General features: G+C 39.5%; 2 protein-coding genes and 1 long non-coding RNA gene across 5 annotated transcripts in view; 2 read left to right on the forward strand and 1 right to left on the reverse strand.

Annotated features, from left to right (window-relative positions):
- Positions 1–4,183: 4,183 nt before the first annotated feature.
- LOC118234297 overlaps positions 4,184–23,301 on the reverse strand; it is a 63,589-nt gene continuing 44,471 nt past the window's right edge. The window contains exons 1-3 of one of the 2 annotated variants that reach the window (XM_035430736.1): positions 11,065–11,297; positions 8,336–8,476; positions 4,184–6,794 (exon numbers count right to left, since the gene is read on the reverse strand). In XM_035430736.1, the coding sequence (XP_035286627.1) occupies positions 5,387–6,794; positions 8,336–8,355 (1,428 nt within the window). In that variant the 5' untranslated portion in view covers positions 8,356–8,476; positions 11,065–11,297 and the 3' untranslated portion in view covers positions 4,184–5,386. Of the gene's footprint in view, positions 6,795–8,335; positions 8,477–11,064; positions 11,298–23,301 lie in introns of those variants that run through there. The other variant, XM_035430737.1, reaches the window with a different exon arrangement.
- On the forward strand, positions 11,497–14,897 carry LOC118234309. Of its 2 annotated transcripts, none has more exons than XR_004766649.1 (3): positions 11,497–12,065; positions 14,208–14,257; positions 14,574–14,897. It is a non-coding gene; the product is annotated as an uncharacterized LOC118234309 (long non-coding RNA). The 2 variants fall into 2 exon arrangements; XR_004766648.1 differs by lacking the exon at positions 11,497–12,065 and adding an exon at positions 13,179–13,323 and having other exon boundaries at positions 14,574–14,896.
- LOC118234241 lies at positions 19,483–22,069 on the forward strand. The gene is made up of 2 exons (XM_035430651.1): positions 19,483–19,502; positions 20,899–22,069. The coding sequence occupies exons 1-2, from the start codon at positions 19,483–19,485 to the stop codon at positions 21,725–21,727; spliced, it is 849 nt and encodes a 282-aa protein (XP_035286542.1). The 3' UTR covers positions 21,728–22,069.

The raw sequence follows: 23,301 nt of genomic DNA on the forward strand, positions 1-23,301 counted from the left end.
ACTGTCAATATCCCAATGGGAGCATCAGAATATTCACAAATGCGCGGAACAACACATCAAATATATCCATGACCACAGCAAGAAAGCGTAACAGTTACTAGGTTTTACCCTCATGATAATCTGACTCCATATTAATTAATAAGTTATGTTCCAAATTAGAATTTAGGCTTGATTTAGAATGGAACTCAGTTCGTCTGAAGTTCTACACCGAGGGTCAACGCAGTTTCACCCGGTACGCACCGCGGATGCGCCCGTAACGACAATTTCACTAGCTGTTTGCAGACGACACAGCGGTTGTGAGATTTCCCTCATGGGGAGTATAACCTAATTAGGGTTCAGGGACTCCGAAAGGGCCAATATTGGTCATCCCAGGATCAACTTGGTTCTGCTGACGGTCCCGCCTTAACTGAAAACTTGGTGATCAAACAAGTCCAACGGGCAGTTCCCTAGTCATAATTGGGGGAAACCGACTTAGAGGGCTGTTACAAGAACGAAACATTGACCAAGACCACACAAATCAAGTCATTAACAGTTTTAATGTCAGGTAGGTTATACACTTAAAATAGTCAATTTGTAGTTACAGAATTTAGAAAATAGTCTAACAATCAAAGATAAAGATGAGCATACCTGACAGCAGTCTACACACAGAAAGAGTCTTGTGTGGGAAGTCTGATTGCAGACTCCCAGAGGGCCCTGTTCCTCTCCTATAAGAACCCAGCGGAAGGCAGGTGGATGTCGCCACAAAAGGCTCATAAAACCATACTTGGAGGGGGAAGATTGGAATTTGGCTCAGACAGGATCAGACAGATGGATTTACTAGGAGGAGTGTCCCAAAAATACAGTTTACTTCCAAATTTATTAAAATAGATTTTCTATAGGTTTGTTGGTTTTAAAACCTAAACCAGAGCATCACTCGCACAGAGACCATAAAAACCATACCAAATATGAATATTTGTTCTTGTGATTGTCATGAAAACTCTGAAAAACATGAAATAACTGTACAATCTCTTACATGAACCAACTGCCAACTCTCAATGTCTTTCCACAGTGTATCAAGATTGCATAGTGTAGTGTAGCAATGTATTCAACCCAAATCTGGATTTATTTCCTAACAAAAAGTGTGCTTGAGTAAATTTCTTTCCTTATGAAGGTAGGGAGACAAGTTACCCAGTGACACCAGGTGAGGGCACTTTGGCTGTCCCTCAACTGTCCTGAGCAATTTGCCCCATTTCTATCATGTGATTTTATTACTTGCAATCTGAAACCTCCAGGACGTTGGGGTAATTTTAGAATTGCTTTACCGTAGAAAAGAGGTGTCACCTGTTAACTGTCGCAAAACCAGATGCCAAGGTCTTACGGGCCACTCTGTCCCGACAATATCAGACTCTGCACCTGGCGAATTGCTTTACGACAGTCAGAGAGGAAATTCCACTCTATGCCTGTTCCCGTGGGCCTTACAAGAGAATGCCAGAGACTGGAAGCTTGTATCCAGAGCTGTGAGAGTCAGATCAAGGTCGTGGAGATGAAGCTCAAGGCACTTGAGGAAGTCAAGAAAACTCTGGAAAAGCACAAAGAGGACATGAGGAAAAATAACAACTTTCAATATAAATACACAACTGTTGTCATGAAAAAGGTCACAGCTGTTGAAGCTGCACTCCTTTGTCCGAAGTGTGAGGTAACCTGCCACACTCCATGTACGTGGGCACCTGACCTGCGGTGGTGTCATGTAATGGACTGGAGTGGGAAATGTACGGCCTGTCCCGGAAAATGCAGCTACAATGACCATGAAAAAGGACACACAGTATATAAGCCAGAATACAAAGAAATTTGTTTCATTGTCTCCCACATTAATGGTCATGCCATACTAACCTTGTGTCTTAAATATCCAACCTGCTTCCTCAAATATAATAAATTGCTGTAATAACTAATCAGCATCGCATTGATCTTCGTTCTTTTTTCTTCTTTTTTTTGTCGATATTTGCGAGGGGAAAACTGTTAATCAACAAAACTCACACATCCTGTAACCACACTCCTCCTGCACAGTCCTTATAAAATGGAGAAAAAACACTAAATATATAACTAAGGACACCACAATTTATTATGATTTCCAAGCCAGAACTGTCGATCCAGCAGCATACAAGCACATTTTTTACGAATTAGAATAAAGAATGAAGGAAAGAAATCAATATATTAAATGTTACATTATTCGCTATAACATGACATTAAAAAAGCAAAGTTGCGAATATATTTTATAATGCCAAAAAGCTTCAAAGTATTGCAGTCTATGCGGATATCACCAAGCTTATAAATGGCTTCACAGAAAGAAAGGTTTCTTCAGAATTGAGTGAAAAATTCAAGACCTAAATTTTCAAAAAATATATCTGTGCAATAGAATTCATAAATTCACCTCTCCTGAGGTCAAGGAATTTCAGGGGGATGCTTGTACGTACAGGCAAGTCCAAAGAGACTAGTAACATTGCAGTCTTCGGCCTTGATCGTATGGCAGTTCCCGTCAGAAAACCCTGGTGCTCCTAAAATAGTCACATTTCTTATATGTTCTCTCATCACAAGCATGGCACAAGCAAGGGCTTTACGTGCCATACCACTTAAGAAAGCAGGGCAAACACATGGAAACTGTGCTTATATATCTGTTATAATTGATATTTATAAAATAGAACAAAATTACCCTGACGGTGGCTTGTGATCATCGGCAAACTCGTCAACATTGGTCTGGTTGGCTGGAGTGGCCCTTCACCAGTTCAGGTGTTGGTTAATTTATTGTATTTAATTGTTAATTGATTTAATTTGTTAATTAATTTGTAACTGAAACCCAGGTGCAACTGATTGGCTCAGCCTATTTAAGAGACTGTCGAGGCAGGAAGAGGGAAGGTGAGCCACTACTATCATTTGTACTGCTGGTGCTTTTAAAATAAATTATTAGTATTTTTCAAGTCTTATTTTCTCAGTTTTTAAGCTTTTTTAGATTGGCAAAGACAGTGTCCCCAAGCTTCGAGGTTCAACACTCTGCCCTGGTCTTATTTTAAGCTCAGCCCAGGTGCTTAAAGGTGTGCTGGGAGTTCACACCGAGAGCAAAGCCGTGATTTTCGTTTCGTTTTATTTGAGGAGAAAAGAAAAAGCAAGTAATGCTCTACTGGAGTGTTGGAGTAGCTGGAGCCGGCTGGGAAGGTGGGCCAGATACGGGCGGCGCACGGGAAAGTGGTCGCTCTGTTTTACTTTTGTCTTCATTATTTTAGCTTGTTGTTTTAGTTTATTGTTTTTGCCTGGGACCCGCAAGGGGGAAGGGTGAAGGTGTCCGTTTATTTTATTTTGTGTTTGTGTGGGTGCACTCTATCTCTCTCCAACCGTGGGACTGCTGCATCTCCCTCCCAGGGGTGTCACGCTGTCGAGTGTCAGTTTGTTTTTTTAAGAAGTCTAAATAGCAGAAAATCAATGTGGCAGACATTAGATATTATTGGTTCAAAATGAGGTTTTGGTGGGTGTACGTCAAATGGCATGGCTGTAATAATCTTTTCAATGTTGCAATTTTGCAGGTGTAGAGTTCCAGTTGCATGCGTGTCATGCATAATACATTGGCAGCTATACCGTACACGCCTGCCAAATTTCATGAGTTTTTGAGCATGGGAAAGGGGTGACAATGTAGGGAGAAGCAGAAGAAAAAATACAAGAAGAAGAATAATCATAGCAAAAACAATAGGGGTCCTACGCACCCTTGGTGCTTGGCCCCCTAAATATAGCTGCAAGCAGCAATTTGGGGGGCCAAGCACAAAGGAAGAACTAAAAGGATAACTGATAACATGAAACCATAGAACACGTTTATATTACTGGGAAATAATAACAAAAGTTGGCTAGAATTTTTGTGGCAGGGGCAGGACACTCTTGGTGCTCAATGTTTAATAAAGTAACAGTATTTCTTTCTACTGCCACAATCCACTTTCAAAAGGATAACAAGAATATCAGAATGCAACTTCATATTACTGGTAAATAGTAACAACATCAATATTTCCATGTATTTCTCTACATGTTCAATATATTTATATTATATATTTAGTGTTTTTTCTTTATTTTATAAGGACTGTGCAGGAGGAGTGTGCTTTCAGGATGCGTGAGTTTTTGTTGATGTAAAGTTCTCCCCTTGCAAATATAAATGGAAAAAGAACAAAGATCCATGCTGTGCTGATTAGCACAAAAAAACAAGAATTTATTACATTTATATTATAGTTCTATAATTTGCCAGTGGTAAAAACACAAGCTTTTAGATGCCAGTATATAGCTAGTGGCTGTAAAGTTGGCTACAAGACAACAGATAAACTTTTATTTAACAAACATCATTTTAATTCAAGCCTTGCCCTAATTCATTAAAGCACTCATAAAACATTAAACTTTTAATACATTGGCCTCCACAAACGTGCAGGTTTCACAGGACGCAAAACATCACACCACAGTGAATTTTGCCGTTTCAGCAGATAGTGAAGTTCAGTGCTTCCTGTAGGAGCCCTGATCTAACTGGAACATCAGTCAGAACGAGAGGGATGTTACATCTACAGTGAAGATGGGAAGAGCTTCATAAAGGATGGAATCAGTGAGATTTTACCAAAGGAGGGTGACCAAGATGGAACCCAAAACCCTTGTTTCCACTTCTACTTTTTACAATTAGATTCACTTTGATACTCCTCATTGGCTAACTTATTTCACATGGACATGCAGGTTGTTTAAACATAGTCCATTAGTTGGGTTGTCAAATGTTATCCAGATAGAAAGGTATTCACATATCGCACAAGTTCAGCAATACACAACACTTAGAAAATCAAACCGTAAATAGCTGAGAAACAAAGGCATTTAAGTAAATGATTGCTTGTATTCTTAACTATTTTCATTGAACAAATAATAGTCTTTGTCAATAGCTAAAGCATATATACAGCAAGCTCCATAATGTTTGGGACAAAGACAATTTTTCTTGATTTGGCTTTGTACTCCACAATTTTATATTTACACTCAACAATGCAAAAGTGGTTAAAGCATAGTTCTCAACTTTTATTAAAGGGTATTTTAGTACATGTTGGTATCACCATGCAGAAATAACATTACTTTTTATATATGACCCCCCCCCCCAACCCTGCCCCCTATTTCAAGGAACCATAACGTTCGGAACAAATGGTTTCCTCAGGTTTCTAATTAGTCAGGTGTCTTCAATTGCTTTGTTACACTGTTAAATTCTCACCCTAATACAGAAACACTTTTCTGACAGATCAGAAACGCCCAGGAGGCAGGCGTGGATGTGTCAGGTACTACTGTCTGCAGAAAACTTAACGCATAGAACTACAGAGGCTTCACTGAACCTGCGTGCTCTCCGTGTGTGTTAATCTCCTCACACAGTCTTCAGCATCATCTGCAGCGTTTCCGCCTTCTCCATGTCTTTGTTCTCCCTCAGCATTTCTATCAGCCTGAGAACGCTCTGAGGAGTAGAACCTGAATCAAACTTCAGAGCAAGCTGTTCAAGCTCGAGAACGGACCGGTAACAACTCTCCATCAGCTCTTTAAGTCTTTTCTGGTCCTCATATGCTCTTATTCTTTCTTCATATTGTGGCTCGTCTTCTTTTTCTTGGTGGCCCTCGGAGTTGTTGGTTTCGGGAAAGTCTACATATTGATTGCCCATTAATCCTCCAATTCTCCTATATGTAGCAATTACCAGACTTGTTATAAAACCCCAGATTGAGTATATACAGGAACACCATGGAGAGTGGCGGTTTGCCTCAGACGTTGCATGTTGCTCAGCTGCGCATTTATTCTGATAGGTGTTACTTATCATGTCCTCTTTGTGCTCTTCCAGTCTTTTCTGCAGCTCCTCAAGTGCCTTGTGCTTCTCCTCCTCCACTTTAATCTGACTCTCCAAGTTCCAGATTTCCTCTTCCAGGTGACAACGTTTCCTCAAGACCTTTTTGGTCATCTTCAAGCTTTGCGGTTCCAATTTATCTAAAGCCTGAAAAAACTCTCTGAAGCTCTCTGCTCCATTATCCCAGGCTTTTTTATATGTTTCTTCGTATTCCTTAGCAAACGTCTGAAGAGGAAGGTTGTTGAACAGGAAGTGAACAGGGTCATTATTTTCATCTTTGAGGAAAGGTACACCAGACTCAGAAACTAGCTGAAGAGCTAGAGGTGGCATCCAGTCTGAGAAGGTGATGAGAATCATGAAGTTTTTCTCCATGTTCTTCCCGAAGATAGACAGAATGGCATCAAAGATGTATTTCTGGCTGGGACTTAGGCGAAATTGAGATGCCTTCACTATGAGGCAAACTGCATCTATTTGTTGAACATCTCTTAAAGATTCCAAGAATGTGTACAGATTCTGAGCAATGTTTTTATCTTTATCCAGACCTGGCGTATCAATGACTGTGAGGGAAAAAGGAACAGACAGTTCCTCCAGCCCAAAAATCTCATAGGCAGTAACCACAGTGGCTTGAGATTCAGTTTGAGGTATTTTGCTTTCATCTGGAATGATTTTAAACCTGATCTTGTCTTCCCACTTTACACCCAGCATGTAGTTGACCATCATATTGATGAGCGCAGACTTCCCTGTTCCTATTTCTCCCACCATCATGATTGTCCTCTTCCTTTTGTTGGGGTCCTTTCTTCCAAACGTGTATCTCCTGGCTGCTCCATCTGGTATCTTGGCTGTGTTCAGCAGGTATGTTTGTTTGGGTTCTGTTGCAATCTGTACACTGTTCTTCATTACATCTGACCACTTAGATGTAACTTCTTCTCTTGTTGTAGAGTAACTAAAAGATTAAGAGAAATAAAACAACTTGTGTTTTTATTTTGTTCTTTATAACAATTACCACACACACACACACACACACGCACACGCACACACACACGCCTCCAGGACATTGAGACAGATACAGTATAATATTATAGTTGAAGAGAAAATTATTTTTAAAATTTGTCAGCCTTAGTCAATAGTCCTCATGATTCATGAATAGATGGGCAGATAGTTATTCAGTTTACACAGAGTACAATTAGTATATCATTTGATGCACATAATTAAAACACTCCTTTGCCATAGATTTGCGCCAACATTCCCACAAACAAATAATTCAGACCAGAGACAAAAATGCAATCTGTGCAACAAATCTGCAATACTCCAAAATATCAACTGTACAAAAATGTCCAGTGGGCTTTATGTTGAGTACATATCTAGGCACCTATGAAAGGATACGGGTGAATTCAGAACCTTGTAAAGACCCCAAAGCACACCTTAGGCGGTATTCGAAACCGCATACTATCCGTACTTATCATCCTAACTGTGACGTAAAATTAGAATTTAGTGCACTGCATACTGACTAACTCACACTGCATAGTACATACGTTTTGTGTACTTAAAACATTCCTGGATGTGTACTACGGCTGCGTTACAAACTCCAAGCTACCTGTACTTAGCATACTTACTGGTTAGTAAAATAAGTATATAGCGTGTTCTCACTGCATAGCATGTTCCATTTGAGTAGGCGAAAAGTGCCAGATACTGGATTAGCAAGCATTTTGGAGTATGCAATCCCTCTTACTCAATGTTCAAGAGACCCATAATACATCATGGCTGAAAGTCCATCATCTGGGCAACCAATCATATGCTGTGATTTAAGGAAGTCTTTCTGAAGAAACAACTATGGCAGCTGCTGCCCCATAATTCTTTTTTTTTTTTTTTTGTATTATGTAAAAAAAATTGCCTATTTTTTCGTTCGAGGCTGTGATCAGGCGGATTCACCTTTCTCAAATCTGCAAAATTGATTATGTTGTAGATCAATACCATGCAACCAGGATTTACCAGCCTCAGTGAAGCTCATAAACTTCAGTGGTCACTTGAGGTATTGCAGTTTATTAATGGTAATTACTTCAGGCACTTGATTAATTTAGCTCCCTCATTTTAGCCTGACTACGTATTTAATAGAAATATATTTTTGTGTGTTTTTTTTCCCCCCGTTTTGAAGAACCACTCACACAAACACACACACACACACACACCAACAAACTCAACAATACAATGTAGGCTTAAGCTCTAGAGAAGACTGAATTAAAGAATAAAGTCCATTCGAATGGTGCATATAATTGATGTTGGTGTGAATATCATAATAAACCTCCTGTTCGGAGGTTTTGTATTATTCTATTGTGTATACTCTGTTCTGTAGAGTTTGCTACCAGTTAATAAACATCACCTAAAAAGAACCTATCAACTTTTGAATATCTAAAAGCTACTGTACAACAATATTACGTTTACCACCTCTACAGTATGTGTACTGTAGAAACTGCAGTCACATATTACCTTGTGTGAGATTGTGCCATCGCTGAGTTTTGAGTTACCAGTCCTCTTTTAAGAAAGAAAACAATGACAGAATTTTTGGAAACTCGTGAAAACTCAATCGGGAACTGGCATGAATGTGCATGAGAGGAACCGTCCCTGCGCCTGAAAGAGAGTAAAAAAAAAAAGTAATTTAATTTGACAAGCTAAACCCCACTAATGTACATTGAAATCAGATGTTAGCTTCCATTGCTCATGTTGCAGGTCCCTCACACACACACCCTCTGCCTCTCCTGCGTAAGGAAGCAAGGTGAGGAAACAAAGAACACTGAAGTGTTCTGATGTACAAATGTAGTCTCTCAGAAATCTGTGTACTAAACGTGGATTCAGTCCTAGGGAGATAAACTTCTACAAAAACCACCCAGCTACAAATGTATGCAAATTACAAACTGAAGGTAAATTTGCTTGTTTTGATGTTATCTTCACTGACATTGTGAAGCAGACAATCTGGTGAAGAAGAATTGCAAATAAATGAAGAGAAATCGGACAAAGCCATGTTCTCACCTGTGTTTCTCAGATCATCTACAGCCCCAAAAAGGGCATCTTCCTGAGTCTCTTAACTTTTATAGACTAAGCACGATTGGATGTATTTTTATACTGGTCTTCAAGTAATAATCTCAAAGATTTTCATTAAAATAAATGTCTGTTAAGTCACTATCTATCGCTGAATTAGGTAACATAATGGTGATTGAGCCTATTAATGAATATTATTATTATTATAATTTATGATTAAAGAACTGGGTGTCTGTGGCGACGTTCTCGGGAAAAATAACAAGCGACGCATAGATGGTGATGCGTTTTCCATCACCCATCAGTGGTTGGTCCACCAGAGAGGGTAGGCTGAGCTAATGCAACAGGCTTGCTCTTCAACTCACTTGTGTGTGAGCAGCGTACTGTTTTTTCCGGTGTCTGCTAGCGTTAAAGGTGGTGGGGGGGTTATGGAACCCTAGCTAGCTAATGTAATTAACACGATCTAATGTCAGCTGACAATTAGAAAAAACGCTAGCTAACGCTACCGACCTGTACTGACCTCGCAAACCGTCTCTCGAATGCAATGCTACCTTGTTGCAGCGTTGCAATGTAGCTAACTAAAATCCAGTTCAGATCAATGATTCGCAACGAGACTGGGTGAAACTAGCAAAATTCCAAGACATCTGATTGTAAACGTTCTAAAACTGCACTTGGCGATTTGACAAGGTTGGTCTTTTGAGACCCTAGGCAACGGCTTCAGAGGCTCTGCAACTAACCAGTTCACACCGCTGCAATTTTCTCTGCAACATTCTGAAACCGTTTAGTCTCGTTGCGAATCATTGATCTTAACTGGCCTTAACAATGAATGAGTATGTACATAACGTTACTTGTATAACAACCATTTTTTATTCAGTAAATAATAAGTGTAATAGTTGGCGTGGCCCAGGTGCCAACTGACTGACGTCACACAGGCGACACTGGTTGGATCCAGTTGAATCTATGGGAAGTGAGGTCCAAAAACACACCTGCAATTACCGCTTCTCGCCATTGGTACCGCCAAAGAGAACGAAACTGAAATCTTCGAGATTGTAACTTTAAGAAACGTGTTCTAATTGGCCATAATCTCCTATGTTTTTTAACCAATTTACTATCATTTTAAAGAATAAATTAGTAACACTCACATCCTCACATGTTCTTTGGATAAGAAGCTTTAGGGGCATGATCATATTTTGTCAAAAACACTTTCACTTTTATTTTGAGTCACAGCAAGGAGAAAAACAACATGGACACAAACAAGAGAGCAAAATAAAAGCAGGACCCAGAGGAGGACCTGGAAAATACCCAGCAGTGCAAATGCAGCCTAAAGACAGTGCGACAAGACCAGGGAAGGGAGGCAGACATCGTCTCATGATGGTAAAATGAAACACAAACAACAACGCCAGCTTGAGGTGAATTTAAAGAAACTGCAACTGGGTTACAAAACTTGCACTTTTTTATCTTCTTGTAAGTAATGAGTCCAGGGTACTTGTGGTTCTATTTTAACTTTGCCTAAAGCTTAATTTCAATGGATTTCAATAACATGATGGACATGGACAGATAACATTTGTTTAATCCACAAACAAAACATTTCAAGCCCTCATTTACGTATACAAACCAATATCATTACAGCTATATAGGTACAATACTGCTTTTTATTTTCCTTCACATTTCAAAACAATGATTTATGAGCAGAGCCACACAGGCAATCATTAAAATGGAGTGGGGGGGAAGGGGGGGATTCTAAAAGACAGCAGGACATGCACTTATAGGTATATGAGAAGAAAACAAACAACAAAAAATACCTCAACTCTCAAAAAAAAAAGAGTAACCTTTGTTCATATTGCAGGTCCCCCACGCACACCCTCTGCCTCTCCTGCGTAAGAAAGTGAGAAGAGGAAACAAAGAACACTGAAGTGTTCTGATGTACAGTACAAATGTAGTCTCTTGGAAACCCGTGTAATCGCGGGTTCAGTCCTCAGGAGATAAACTTCTTCAAATACCACCCGACTACGAATGTACGCAAATGACAAACTCACAACTAAGTATAAATAAGCTTGTTTTGAAGTTAACTTCACTGACATCTTGAAGCAAAAGATCGGTACTACAGATCCAAAGATCCAAACAGCCTAAAACTCCAGAATGCATCAAGAATGAAGAGAAACCACACAAAGCCGCTCTCTCACCTGTGTTTGCCGGATCGTCTGCAGACCCAGGAGGAGTGTCTTGCTGTGACTCTTAACTCATATAGTCTAAGCAGGGTGGGATGTCCTTCTGCCTCGGGGTAAAGAAATGTGTTCTAATTGGCCATAATCGCATATGCTGATGATTTTTTAACCAATTGCTTACCATTTTAAAGAATACATTAATAACCCCCTGCATTCTTTCTTTCTTTGGAGAAGAGGCAGAAGGGGAATGATCATATTTATTCTGTCAAACACTTTCACTTTCATTTTGAGTCACAGCTAGCTAGAGGAAAAACATGAACCCACAAAAAAGAAAGCAAAAGAAAAGCAGGAGCCATCAAAATAACTGCATCGTGGCAGAGCATCAGCTGTGCCTGATGTTTAAAAAACTCAATTTTCTGCTTTTTGTAACTGATTTACATGGTGCAACAGGACAGTTTCCTTTAGTTCATGGTTCTTGTAGTTCTATTTTAGCTTTGCCTTCAGATTAAATTTAATGGGATTCAGTAAATTCATGGAAATAGACAGATAATACTTAAATATTTATGTTTACTGCACAAACAAAAAACCTCATGCCATATGGTCCTCATGATACAAACCAATAGCATTACAGCAAGTGTAGGTTTGTAGGTTCAATATGTTGTAATATGCATCACTTTTCAAAACTATGATTTTATCTGTTATAAAATGAGCAGAGCCAATTAAGAATTCACTGGGTGGTTGGGGGTGGCTGTTGATTTTAAAATACATGTTGTCCAGTTATACAGGGAGATTAGGAGAAAACTAAACAAACACATCCACTGTCAAATTAAATAATGAAGAGAGAGCACCCCCTTTTCATTTCTGTTTAACTGAAATCTCTTTTCGGTGTTTGTTTGGTGTGAACTCCCCTTTGGGCACGTCGCTGGACGAGCATTAGGCCGAGAGATCGGAGGCAGGTGTTTCTCCAGTGACACGTTTCCCCAGCTTCAGCTCCTTGGGGAGGGCTCTACCTGCTGGAGGTCGGTGGTACGGCACCCAGGAGAGGCCCTACGGAAGCACTACGGAAAATTCCACCCGCACCCAATACGACCACACTGCAGCCTGCAGCAGGAACGTTCCCGAAATGTTTGTTTTGTTTTGCACTTTTTACACCAGCACTGTAAACCAGGTCCTCGGTGTGAGACCAAACCAAACCAAACCAAGACCAAACCAAAACTATGACTGCTGCTATACCAGATCTTGAAATATCAATTATCATAGTGAACTTGCTTGTTGTCTTCACAAGGACAATGACATTATCAAATCACGCTATTACTTTTCACTACAAGTTAATTTAGTGTTCTTGTGTATTAGAATCTTGCCCAGATGTTCTCACCAATTAAGAGATTAATTCAAATGCTCATGCTCTAATTTAATGCTAATCCATCTGTGTTCCCATGTTCTGTTTTAGACCACCTATCACAATAAACACCGCCATTATAAAACGAAAAACAGGTCAGCATAGTTTCATGGCAGTAGAAAACTGGTGTCTATTGAGACTCTGGGAACCTAAGTGACTTCTTGCAGTGTATTCTCATAGTTTGTGTATTTAAGATACACAATAGTTATAAATGCTGAGCCTTATTTCTAATAGAAAAGAAAAAAATGTTGACCTGATACACTGAGTCAGGAAAGTGAACATGGTAGGAACTTCAGATGATACAAAAAAATTTCACACAATTTTTCTTTTAATGTATAAAGCTTTATATGGTTGGCTGCAGAATATCTTAAGGAGTTACTTATTCTTTACTCTCCTCCAAGATTAATTTGTTCACAGGGTGATGGCGATATGAAAATTCCAAGTATATCTAAAATTTTAATGGGCAGCAGAACCAGAGTTCCTGTCTCAAAACATACCTTGTGGGTGTGGCTTCTCACTAAAAAGTACTAAAATATTATTTGAATTCAAAATCAGATCGTCACGAAACTGGATGCATATCTTCGGCATGATTTGGCTCCACTCGGTCAACAGGTAGCCCTGTACTAGCATGCAAAAGATGGTGCAAATCGACCGACAGGGAGTGCTACATTAATTCATAAGGCAATTGAATCCAAATGTATTTGCCTTTTTCACATATATGCCTTATGCCCCCTATCTTTTCTGGCAACGTGAGAAAATGGTACATGTCAGACTGAACTTCTCTGGCACTCAGGAATATGTGAATATCAGAAGAAAAACATGTTTGCCCTTTTAAGACATTTCAGGGCGTTCGTACACTGCCTCCGTCATGTTTCATGGTACTATAACTGCATCATTGTGACTTTAAAACTATTTTAGATAAAGGCACGTCTATGCATCTTATGAACTGACAATTTTATTTCATGTGTCTACAGTTGGTTGTTGCTATTTATATTGTTACATTGATGACGCTGTATTTTCTGTATTAAACTTTGGTATTTACTAACAAGCTGGCCTGGCTATGCTAATGTAACACAGGTCTGGCTATGCTAATATAAAACAGATTTGACTATCTTAATGTAACTCAGGCCTGGCTATGCTAATGTAGCACAGGTCTGGCTATGCTAATATAACACAGATTTGGCTATCTTTATGTAACTCAGGCCTGGCTATGCTAATGTAACACAGGTCTGGCTATGCTAATATAACACAGATTTGGCTATCTTAATGTAACTCAGGCCTGGCTATGCTAATGTAACACAGGTCTGGCTATCTTAATGTAACTCAGGTCTGGCTATGCTAATATAACACAGGTCTGGCTATGCTAATATAACACAGATTGGGCTATCTTAATGTAACTCAGGCCTGGCTATGCTAATGTAGCAAAGGTCTGGCTATGCTAATATAACACAGGTTTGGCTCACACGCAGCACCTTTTAAGGAGATTCATATAAAAGATCAGGGTAGTATAAAAGAACACAGAATCTTGTTAATTGCAGGACAGGCACTGAGATTATATCCAAACATGTACAAGCCTTTTAAAGCCAAATTGCTTGTATTAAAAAATATATTAAAATGTTTGAATGTATATTTAATTAACTGGTTGTGCATCAGGGTTTCATCTGAGCTATTTAATAAATGGATGATAAAACAAATTAAGTACAAACATTTAAAAAGAGTTAAAAAAAAAAAAATTAAAAGTCAGTGTTCTTCCCTGAGGTAGCCAGACATCCTGTTACCATGGCTACTGAAGAACCACAGAACAAAACACAGGTGAGTACAGCTCACCTGCTGGGAAGTTTACGCTGCAAAAAAATAACTTTGAGAAGAAAAACCTCTGGAAATGTGAATAGAATTTCAAAAATTCACCTGTTGCCTAATAATGTATTTGTTACCACATACACTTTAAATGCACCTCTTACAGATATACATTTGTGAAGATTAATTATTGGCTATCATTAGTAGTGTTGAATTATCTGTATCGACAATACACACAGTCTTGATTCATTTTCATGCAACTGCAAATTGAGTCATATGAATATGAAATTATGATGGCAGAGCAATTGTTCAGTGTTCCTCTGTGTTTCAGGGAGACCCCACGATCGAAGCAGGCGACATTCATTACGCTTCTCTGGGCCGTCAGAACTGGAGAGAGAGGCCGCACACTCAGGGCGAGAGACACCATGTGATCTACTCCACTGTGGCTGGAGGGCCAGTTTAGGCCATGGTCAGAGGAGGACGGCACTACGTCCTCACAAAACGATAACAACGTCCTCACAAAACGATAACAATGTCCTCACAAAACAATAACAATGTCTTCACAAAACAATAACAACTTCCTTATCACACCGGAATAAACTATTCCTGGCTAACCCCATAGATCCTCTATCGACAAGCAAACAATTATTAAAAACACTTCCATTTAAAAATAGGGACAGCAGTGAGCCGTAGTGTAGTATAATGGCTAAGGAGTTGGTCTGGTAACCTAAAAGGTTTGATTCCCTGGTAGGACAGTGCCGTTCTACCCTTGAGCAAGATACTTAACCTGCATTGCTTCAGTATATATATCCAGCTAAAGGAAAAATGATTGAATCCATATGTGTTTCTTTCAGAAAGTAGGCTATGTGTGTGCATGCATTTATGTTTATGCATCTTTGTCATAGCCTAAATTTATACATGAATTACTGTTCTCACACATAAAAAACACAGTACAAAAAGAAATTATATCTGATTTAAAACATTTTCAACATACAAAAATGCCAAGTTACTGACACACAAAGCACTATCTATAAGGCATTAATTCAAACCGGCTAAATCTAGGCGTGGCATTAAAAGTATTGATATCAAAAAACAATTTTGGGTAGAAAAATTGGGTAGAATTTCTTTGGAATACAGCTTGTTTAATTTGTGTGAGGAAAGATAGCCAATACTGTTTCTGGTAACTTGGCATCATTTTGATATCAATATTTTTAATGGCAAGCCTAGTGTAACAGGTTCTGGTGTTCCTCTCTCCACAAACCACGTAGTTCGCAAGTCTCAGATGCACACAGGCTTTTATTGTGCATTCAGGAGAAGGAGAAGGGAATAAACAATATATAGCACCAATGTGCATCTCATTCCAGCCCCTGGTCTCACTGCAGGCAGAACAGATAAAGAGTTACTAATTACTGCAATTGCCTACATCTGTGGTCTCCGTCTTCGCCTGCAGATGGCGGCCTAACCACACCACCCCTCCAGTTTGAATTAATGAGATATAGACAGTGCTTTGTATGTGTGAGTAACTTGGCATTTTTGTACGTTGAAAACATTTAATTATGAGATTAAACTTTAGCACCAAGAATGTCCTGCTCCTGCCGCAAAAATACTTGTCAACTTTTGTTATTATATCCTAGTAATATTAATGTGTGTTCTGTGGTTTCATGTTATCAGTTATATTTTTAGAAAGCAGAAAATTGCTGGTAATTTGTGTTACAAATGGATAATCAAGGTGATACCATTGTTTAGTCAAGATGGGCTGCTTTGACTATACATTGCTGCAGGAAACCTTGTATGCAGATGAATGCTGTATATAGTCAGTTCATAATTAGGATATGGTATAGTTATACGTGTGCACATACTGTAGCTCATCATTAACAATGATCACCAATAGGGCTGCAAAGGGTCTGAAAATGCCTGGGTGCACTGTGACCAGACTGAGTGAAAATTTCACAGTAAAAAAAAAACAGAATGAATGCAAATAAACCCACTCCGGCCCAAATGCGGGCTGGTGCAGCTTTAGGGGTTAAATAAAAATAATGCTAGCAGCTGTATGTCTTGATATTACAAGACATGTAAATAAAAATATGTGACAGAGGGTTCTGGGGGGTGGAGATGGCCGTGAATCACAATGAAACTGAAAGCAACATGGGTAATAGAAATAAAAGCTCTGACGTTTGGATAAGAGAATAAAAGCCAGCTTGTCAGCGACAGACAGGTCATAGTTTATTTACTGGAGGGCCTATCTGCTGATAAAGAGATAAAAAGAGCTGATTTTTCAGAAAATTACATTCACCCTAAATGGCCTCCTGAGAGAGCTAAACAACACAGTTATACTGTGATGTGACCTCGTCAAACTCTAAACTCAAATCACCTGCAGTGATAATTCTTTTACCGGCAATGCGATGGAACCCCAGTTGTACGGTGGTACTTGCAGTGGCCATTGAAATAACCTCTGGTTTTTGTTTTTAACCATCTCCATGAAGACTACAGGATTATGATCTATAAAAAAGTCAGACACCCTGTTCTGTTAGAAACTCCTTTATCTATGGGAGAATATGCCTTCTGATGTGTATTCAACATTCTAGAGAAATATGCAACAGGTTTATCTGGTCGATAATTCCTGCAGAAGCGCGACTCCCACATCCCAGACATCTGCAGCTAACTGACATCTCATATTGGTATCGCTGCTTGAGCGAGGGCCCATGGGCTGCATGTTACTATAAATATTAACATTAAGGTATCACCTGTCCATTTCCACCATGTTATTGAAATTATACAATTTAAGCTCAAGACAAAGCTAAAAGAGAACTGCAGCTGCCAGGTGAATCATTCGGTTAAGTCGCCACACTACTGCATTGGGCACCAAAAAGACTAAGAAAAAACTAAAATAAACTGTCCTGTAGTACTTTGTAAGTCTGATACAAAAAATAGAAAATTGTTAATTTTGTTAAATACAGCTGGATGTAAACCAGTCACATTGTTTAAAATTAATCTCAAACCTGTCAGGGTTCTGTTGCCTTCCCCCTTGTTGTTTCTCCGTTGGGCCGCCAGATGGCGGCACCTCGGTTTTGTGTTCAGTTAATTGTTTTATTGTTTTTGATTATCCAATTATTAGTTGCGTTTAGTCTCGTGTTCCCCTCCCTCTCTGTGGCTTGATTGTTCATCGTGCCCTCCTGTGTCTCGTCTGTGTCTTTTCTATTTAAATCTCCCTCTCCCCGACTCAGGCGCTGGAATCTTTTGCTTTGTTTGCTTTGGTTTGGTTTGTAACCTGGTTTGCTACCTGCTTGTTTTGTTCCTGTTTCTGCCCGTTTTTCCAGTTTACCTGTTGTCTGCCTGCCTGTGCCCTGCCTGCCCTGTTTTCCTTCGTTTTTGGGTTTTTGTATTTTTGTTTTTTTTTTCTTGTGAAATTTTGAAGATTTTCGTTGTTTGTGAGTTTTGCCCTGCGAGTCCCTTTGTTCCCTGTTTTTATTAAAGTTTTTGTTTTCCCATTTTTGGACTTCTGTTTTTACTCTGCGTTTGGGTCCATTCCCGCACCCACTCCTGACAAAACCGAATTGTTTCAGCAAGCCCTACCATATTAGGATTCTATTGTCGTTGTTCACATACCATGGCCACAATGCAATTTTCAGCCAGATTATAGCCAGTAAAAAACTAGGAGAGCAGGAGAGCAGAGAAGCGAAGGAGTGCTTTTGGGTTCAGTCCGTTTCAGCTGACTGTTAGTCCGAGTATTTGGACTTGGCTTGTGGAAGAACACGTTTTACTGATTAACCTGACCTGTTTCTTTGGTCATGTTCTTGGATTGATTAAATCTGGGGAACAGCTAAACTGTTAAGAAGAGCTCAAAACCAGAGAGGTTTTTTTTTTCTACATTTGACTTTGTTCTCATCCTGACCACCCCGATCAACAAAACAAAAATATATTTTATGTGTACCTTTACGAGCTGGTATTGCGGTTTGTTTCATTGCGACATGAGGCAACTTCTGCCTCCCGTTGCTGGTCCTGTCCAGACCTGGGTCAAATATGTATATGTACTGGATTCAAATACTTTTCTACGCTTTACTGATCTTGTCTGGTGTATTGGAACCAATGAAATACTCTCAAAAAGTGCAAACCCTGACTTCTGGTCATATTGGCAAGCTCAGTTACACCAGGCAAGATCAATAGAGCACAGAAAAGTATTTGAATCCAAAACAAATACATATTTGACCCAGCCCTTTCCTGTCACACTGTCTCTATGCTGCCATTGCATTATGGGGGATTTTCAGAACCTCCGATGACTTATGTTTCTTATTTTACTCTTTTTGTGTGTTCATCAGGGGCGGTTTTAGTGATTTCGAGGCCCCAGGGAAAGACCATTGTGAGGCTGAGGCCCTTCTCCATTTTGCTTAACGCAATCATAGCTAATGAACAAAAACTATTTGGAGGCAGCTCTTTTCAGTTGACAAAGCCACAGAACTAAAGGACATACCCTAATGAGAATTCTAACTGAAGAACAAATAACCTTCAGTCAGTTAGAAGAAGACAATATGGCAAGAAAAAGATTATAAGTATATAATCTTTAATTCTTTCAACACAAAAGTATAGTACATGCTTTTTGATAAAGCATTTAAACATCCACTATTCTCTAGGGGTAAAGTCTAGGGGTAACAGGCTGAGGCAGCAATAAGGCTGCTAACGTTAGCTAGCTCAGCTTCTTCAACTAACTTTACACCTGTTGTAACGACAGCTAGAGTGAGAGCACCTATTATCAACCAACTTCGTTCGACAGACAGGAAACCGTAAACTGATTTGCAATAGAAAAAATGGGTGACATCTAGCAGTTGGTGCTGGAAGGACCCGGGTGAACCCTGACACAGGGATAGCACATTAGCAACAGCAGCTGGATAGCACATTAGCAGCTGCAGGGATAGCACATTAGCAGCAGCAGCTGGATAGCACATTAACAGCTGCAGGGATAGCACATTAGCAGCAGCAGCAGGGAGAGCACATTAGCAGCAGCAGCAGCAGCAGCAGGGATAGCACATTAGCAGCAGCAGCAGCAGGGATAGCACATTAGCAGCAGCAGCAGGGATAGCACATTAGCAGCTGCTGCAGGGATAGCACATTAACAGCAGCAGGGATAGCACATTAGCAGCAGCAGCAGGGATAGCACATTAGCAGCAGCTGGATAGCACATTAACAGCTGCAGGGATAGCACATTAGCAGCAGCTGCAGGGATAGCACAGCAGCAGAATGGCAGAATGATCAAACGGTATAACAGGTAAGGTTGGTGATTTAAAGAGCTCTCCCATTAAGGCATAAGTATCATTGTGGTATAGCTCCAATTAGGATAAAAATATCTACACACCAAAATGAATATCTCCCCTAGAATCTATTGAGTTAATGCAACATTTCTTGTTTGTTTTGGCTTGGAAGGTTTCTCCAAAAGATTTATTTTGTTTCTTCTTTCTTTACTGATGCTGGCTTCTTGAAGTTTAAGCTGTATCTTTAAGGAAAAAGAATATGAATATTTGATTTAATATATATATTTTGCTGTTTTTTTAGATAAAGCACAATTTACTTTTAGTTTTGATGCTTAAGTACACATACTACACAGATGATTTCAGACTTTCAGAATTGTACATACAGTCTCCGTACCTCCGTACCTGAATTTTAAAAAATCCACCTCAAACACACTCAACCCAGTCGCATTTTTCACTTCAAATTCACTGAATTATTTCAGTGCGCTTTGCCACAATGGAATAATTTTGTCAGCATATTGATTAACCTGGCCTGTTTCTTTGGTCATGCTCTTGGATTGATTAACTTTGGGGACCACCTAAGCTGGTCAGTTTAAGAAGACCTCAAATCCATAGCTAGGATTTTTTAATTTTATTTTGTTCTCATTCTGACAACTCAGCAACAAAACAAAACAAAAATCTTGTGATCTCATTTTGACAACTCACAGTCAAAAAACAGAAATGAATCTTGTTTGGTCCTTTACAAGCTGGTATTGTGGTTTGTGTTCCATCGTGCCATCATGCGACGTCAGCCTCCCTTCACGTGTCCTGTCACACTGTCTCTATGCTGCCTTTGCCCTGCTGGGCATTTTCAGATCCTCTGGTGACTTCTGCTTTCATTTTACTCTTTTTGTGTGTTCATGTTCTTTTTCTTCTGACTGTGGCTCAAAATAAGGAATTGCGTGTTATGCATTCAAACGACAAAGCGCTTCTCGTCATAATATTACCACAAATTAAATCAACTGGCAGTAAACTGCATCAGAGAAATTTTATGTTTCAAATCATCGCTACACAAAACACTGCGCAAAGAATTTATTGCCAGTCATTTCGGTGTCACCCCACTCTGATGGTGCGCACCCCCCGCACCCCCCTAGTGATGCCTCTAGTGCAGATGGCAGATTTGTTGCAAAGATTTTTGTCTCTGGTCTGAGTCATTTGTTTGAGGGTGTGTGTTGGCAAAAATCTATGGCAGAGTAGTGTTTCAATTATTTTCTCTGAATTATTTATTTATTGTATTCTGTTATTTTTTCTTCAGTTTCAAGATGATACTGTATCTGTCTTAGTGTCCTGGAAAATGTGTGTGTGTGTGTGTGTGTGTGGTAGTAACTACGAATAAATGAAAACACATATGTTGTTTCATTTCTCTTTATCTTTTAGTTGCTCTACAACAACATCTAAATGGTCAGATGTAATTAAGAACAGTGTAGAGATTGCATCAGAACCCATAAGAACATACCTGCTGAACACAGTCCAGGAAGATCTGAATAATGAAGGAACGGTTAGAATATACACATTTGGAAAAAAGGACTCCCAAAAAAGGAACAGGACAATCCTGATCATTGGAGAAACAGGAACAGGGAAGTCTTCAATCATTAATATGGTGGTCAACTACATGCTAGGTGTAGAGTGGGAAGACAAGATCAGGTTTGAAATCATTCCAGATGAAGGCACCATACGCCAGACTGAATCTCAGACCATTGCGATTACTGCCTATGAGATTTTTGGACTGTCTGTTCCTTTTTCCCTCACAGTCATTGATACACCAGGATATGGAGACACAGGTGGGCTTGAGAAAGATCAAAGTATTTCTCAGAATCTGTACAAGTTATTCAATTCCACAAGGGGCATTCAACAAATAGATGTAGTTTGCCTTGTGGTGAAGGCAACTGAAAATCGCCTCAGTCCCAACCAGAAGTACATCTTTGATGCCATCCTGTCCATCTTTGGGAAGAACATGGAGAAAAACGTCATGACTCTCATCACCTTCTCAGACTGGTTGTCGCCTTCAGAAGCTCTTGAGGCAATTACTGAGTCTGGTTTCCCTTTTCCCAAAAATGAAAACAATGAACCTGCTCACATCCTGTTCAACAACATTTCTTCAAGGAAATATCAGAAGAAATGTGAAAACGTATATAAAACGAGCTGGGATAACAGAATTGAGAGCATGAGGGAGTTCTTCCAGACTTTGTATCGAATGGAAACTTAAAGCTTGAGGATGACTGAAAATGTCTTGAAGGAACGTACGAGACTGGAAGCTTGTATCCAGAGCTGTGAGAGTCAGATCGAGGTCGTGGAGATGAAGCTCAAGGCACTTGAGAAAGTTAAGAAAACTCTGGAAGAGCACAAAGAGGACATGAGAAGGAATAACAACTTTCAATATAAATACACAACTGTAGTCATGAAGAAGGTCACAGTTCAGGCAACGACACTGTGCTGCACCAATTGTAAGGTAAACTGCTATCATCTGTGTACATGGGTATCTGACCTAAGCTGGGTTCATGTAATGAAAAAAGAGAAATGTACGGTCTGTCCCGGAAAATGCAGCTATACGGTCCATAAATAAGGATGCACAATATATGCGCCAGAATACGAAGGAAAAACAGGAACTTATGAGGACCTGAAAAAAGCTTATGAAGGGATGATATCCACACGTGAGCAAGAGTTGAGGAATGCAGAACCTGAGAAAACCAGGCTCATTGAAAGGTTTTTCCAGAGCATTCTCCAGCTTAGAGACCTTGCTCTGAAGTTCGATTCTGATTCTACTCGTCGGAGTATTCTCCGGCTGATAGAAGTGCTGAAGAGGAGCAACGAGGCAGAGAAGGCAGAAATGCTGCAGAAGATTCTAGAAAATACTGCATGAACAGACAAACAGTTGTGGGGAAGACGTGTTACAAACTCTTCTGCATTTTGTGTACACATTGCATGGTCAAAATTATGTTAGACCTAGCCTGAATATTTATTAACCAAGAAATTCCCCTGTTGCCCCATACTATGAAACAGACACATGGGCAACAGCTACCAAAATAAACCACCAAAGGTGTATTCAGTCAGGATTGTAACTTTCTTTATCTCTACCTCTAGTGGTGGAAGCTGGTGTCACCATAGAAACTACTGAAGAGACACTCCCAGGCTCAACCTAACAACAGATGAGGTGTTGAGAAACGTATACGCAATTTAAGCCAGAAAGCAACTCTATGACAAGGAGGGAAATATGACTGTATGCTTGACTGGTAAAATGGTTTTATTGTTTTGTATTTGATAAATGGTTTTATTGTTTTGTATTTGATTTCTTTTGAGGTGGATCTTCATTTCCTAAGTGTTTTATCATATAGAATTCCACGGAGACCTCAGTAACTGAGCACACATTCTAAAAAATCTTGGTAGTCCCAGACCAATGGCATTTTTTCAGAAAAAATTGTAAAACAGTCTTCCTGTTGATTTTATGATCTAAAATGGTTTGTTTAATGGTCTTTTAATGTACTGTGGGGTGCTTTGTAGATTAGTATTTCCACAGGTCCTATAATCCTGATGAGTAATTAAGAAGTGAGTAGGCCCAGATCCCTTGGAGGATCTGTGTATAGATTTAAAAAGCCTTTGAACTTAAACAAAAGCAGAATATATATATTTTTTCCCTCCTCGCACCAAAGCAGTTTGTGAGAAATGCCATTATTTGTTCAATGAATATAGTGAATATAACCAATCATTTACTTTATTTTTCCAACTATTTCCTGTTTCCTGGAACTGGTAGATCCAAACTGATAACAACTTGCATTGCAATGT

The sequence above is a fragment of the Anguilla anguilla genome, chromosome 8 (assembly GCF_013347855.1).
Source record: "Anguilla anguilla isolate fAngAng1 chromosome 8, fAngAng1.pri, whole genome shotgun sequence".
Lineage (NCBI taxonomy): Eukaryota > Metazoa > Chordata > Actinopteri > Anguilliformes > Anguillidae > Anguilla > Anguilla anguilla.

Bases quoted from the DNA above. Each gene is read 5' to 3' on its own strand.
- LOC118234241 (XM_035430651.1), top strand. From the start codon at position 19,483: ATGATCAAACGGTATAACAG. The intron at 19,503-20,898 runs GTAAGGTTGGTG...TTTATCTTTTAG, and splicing joins ATGATCAAACGGTATAACAG to TTGCTCTACAACAACATCTA.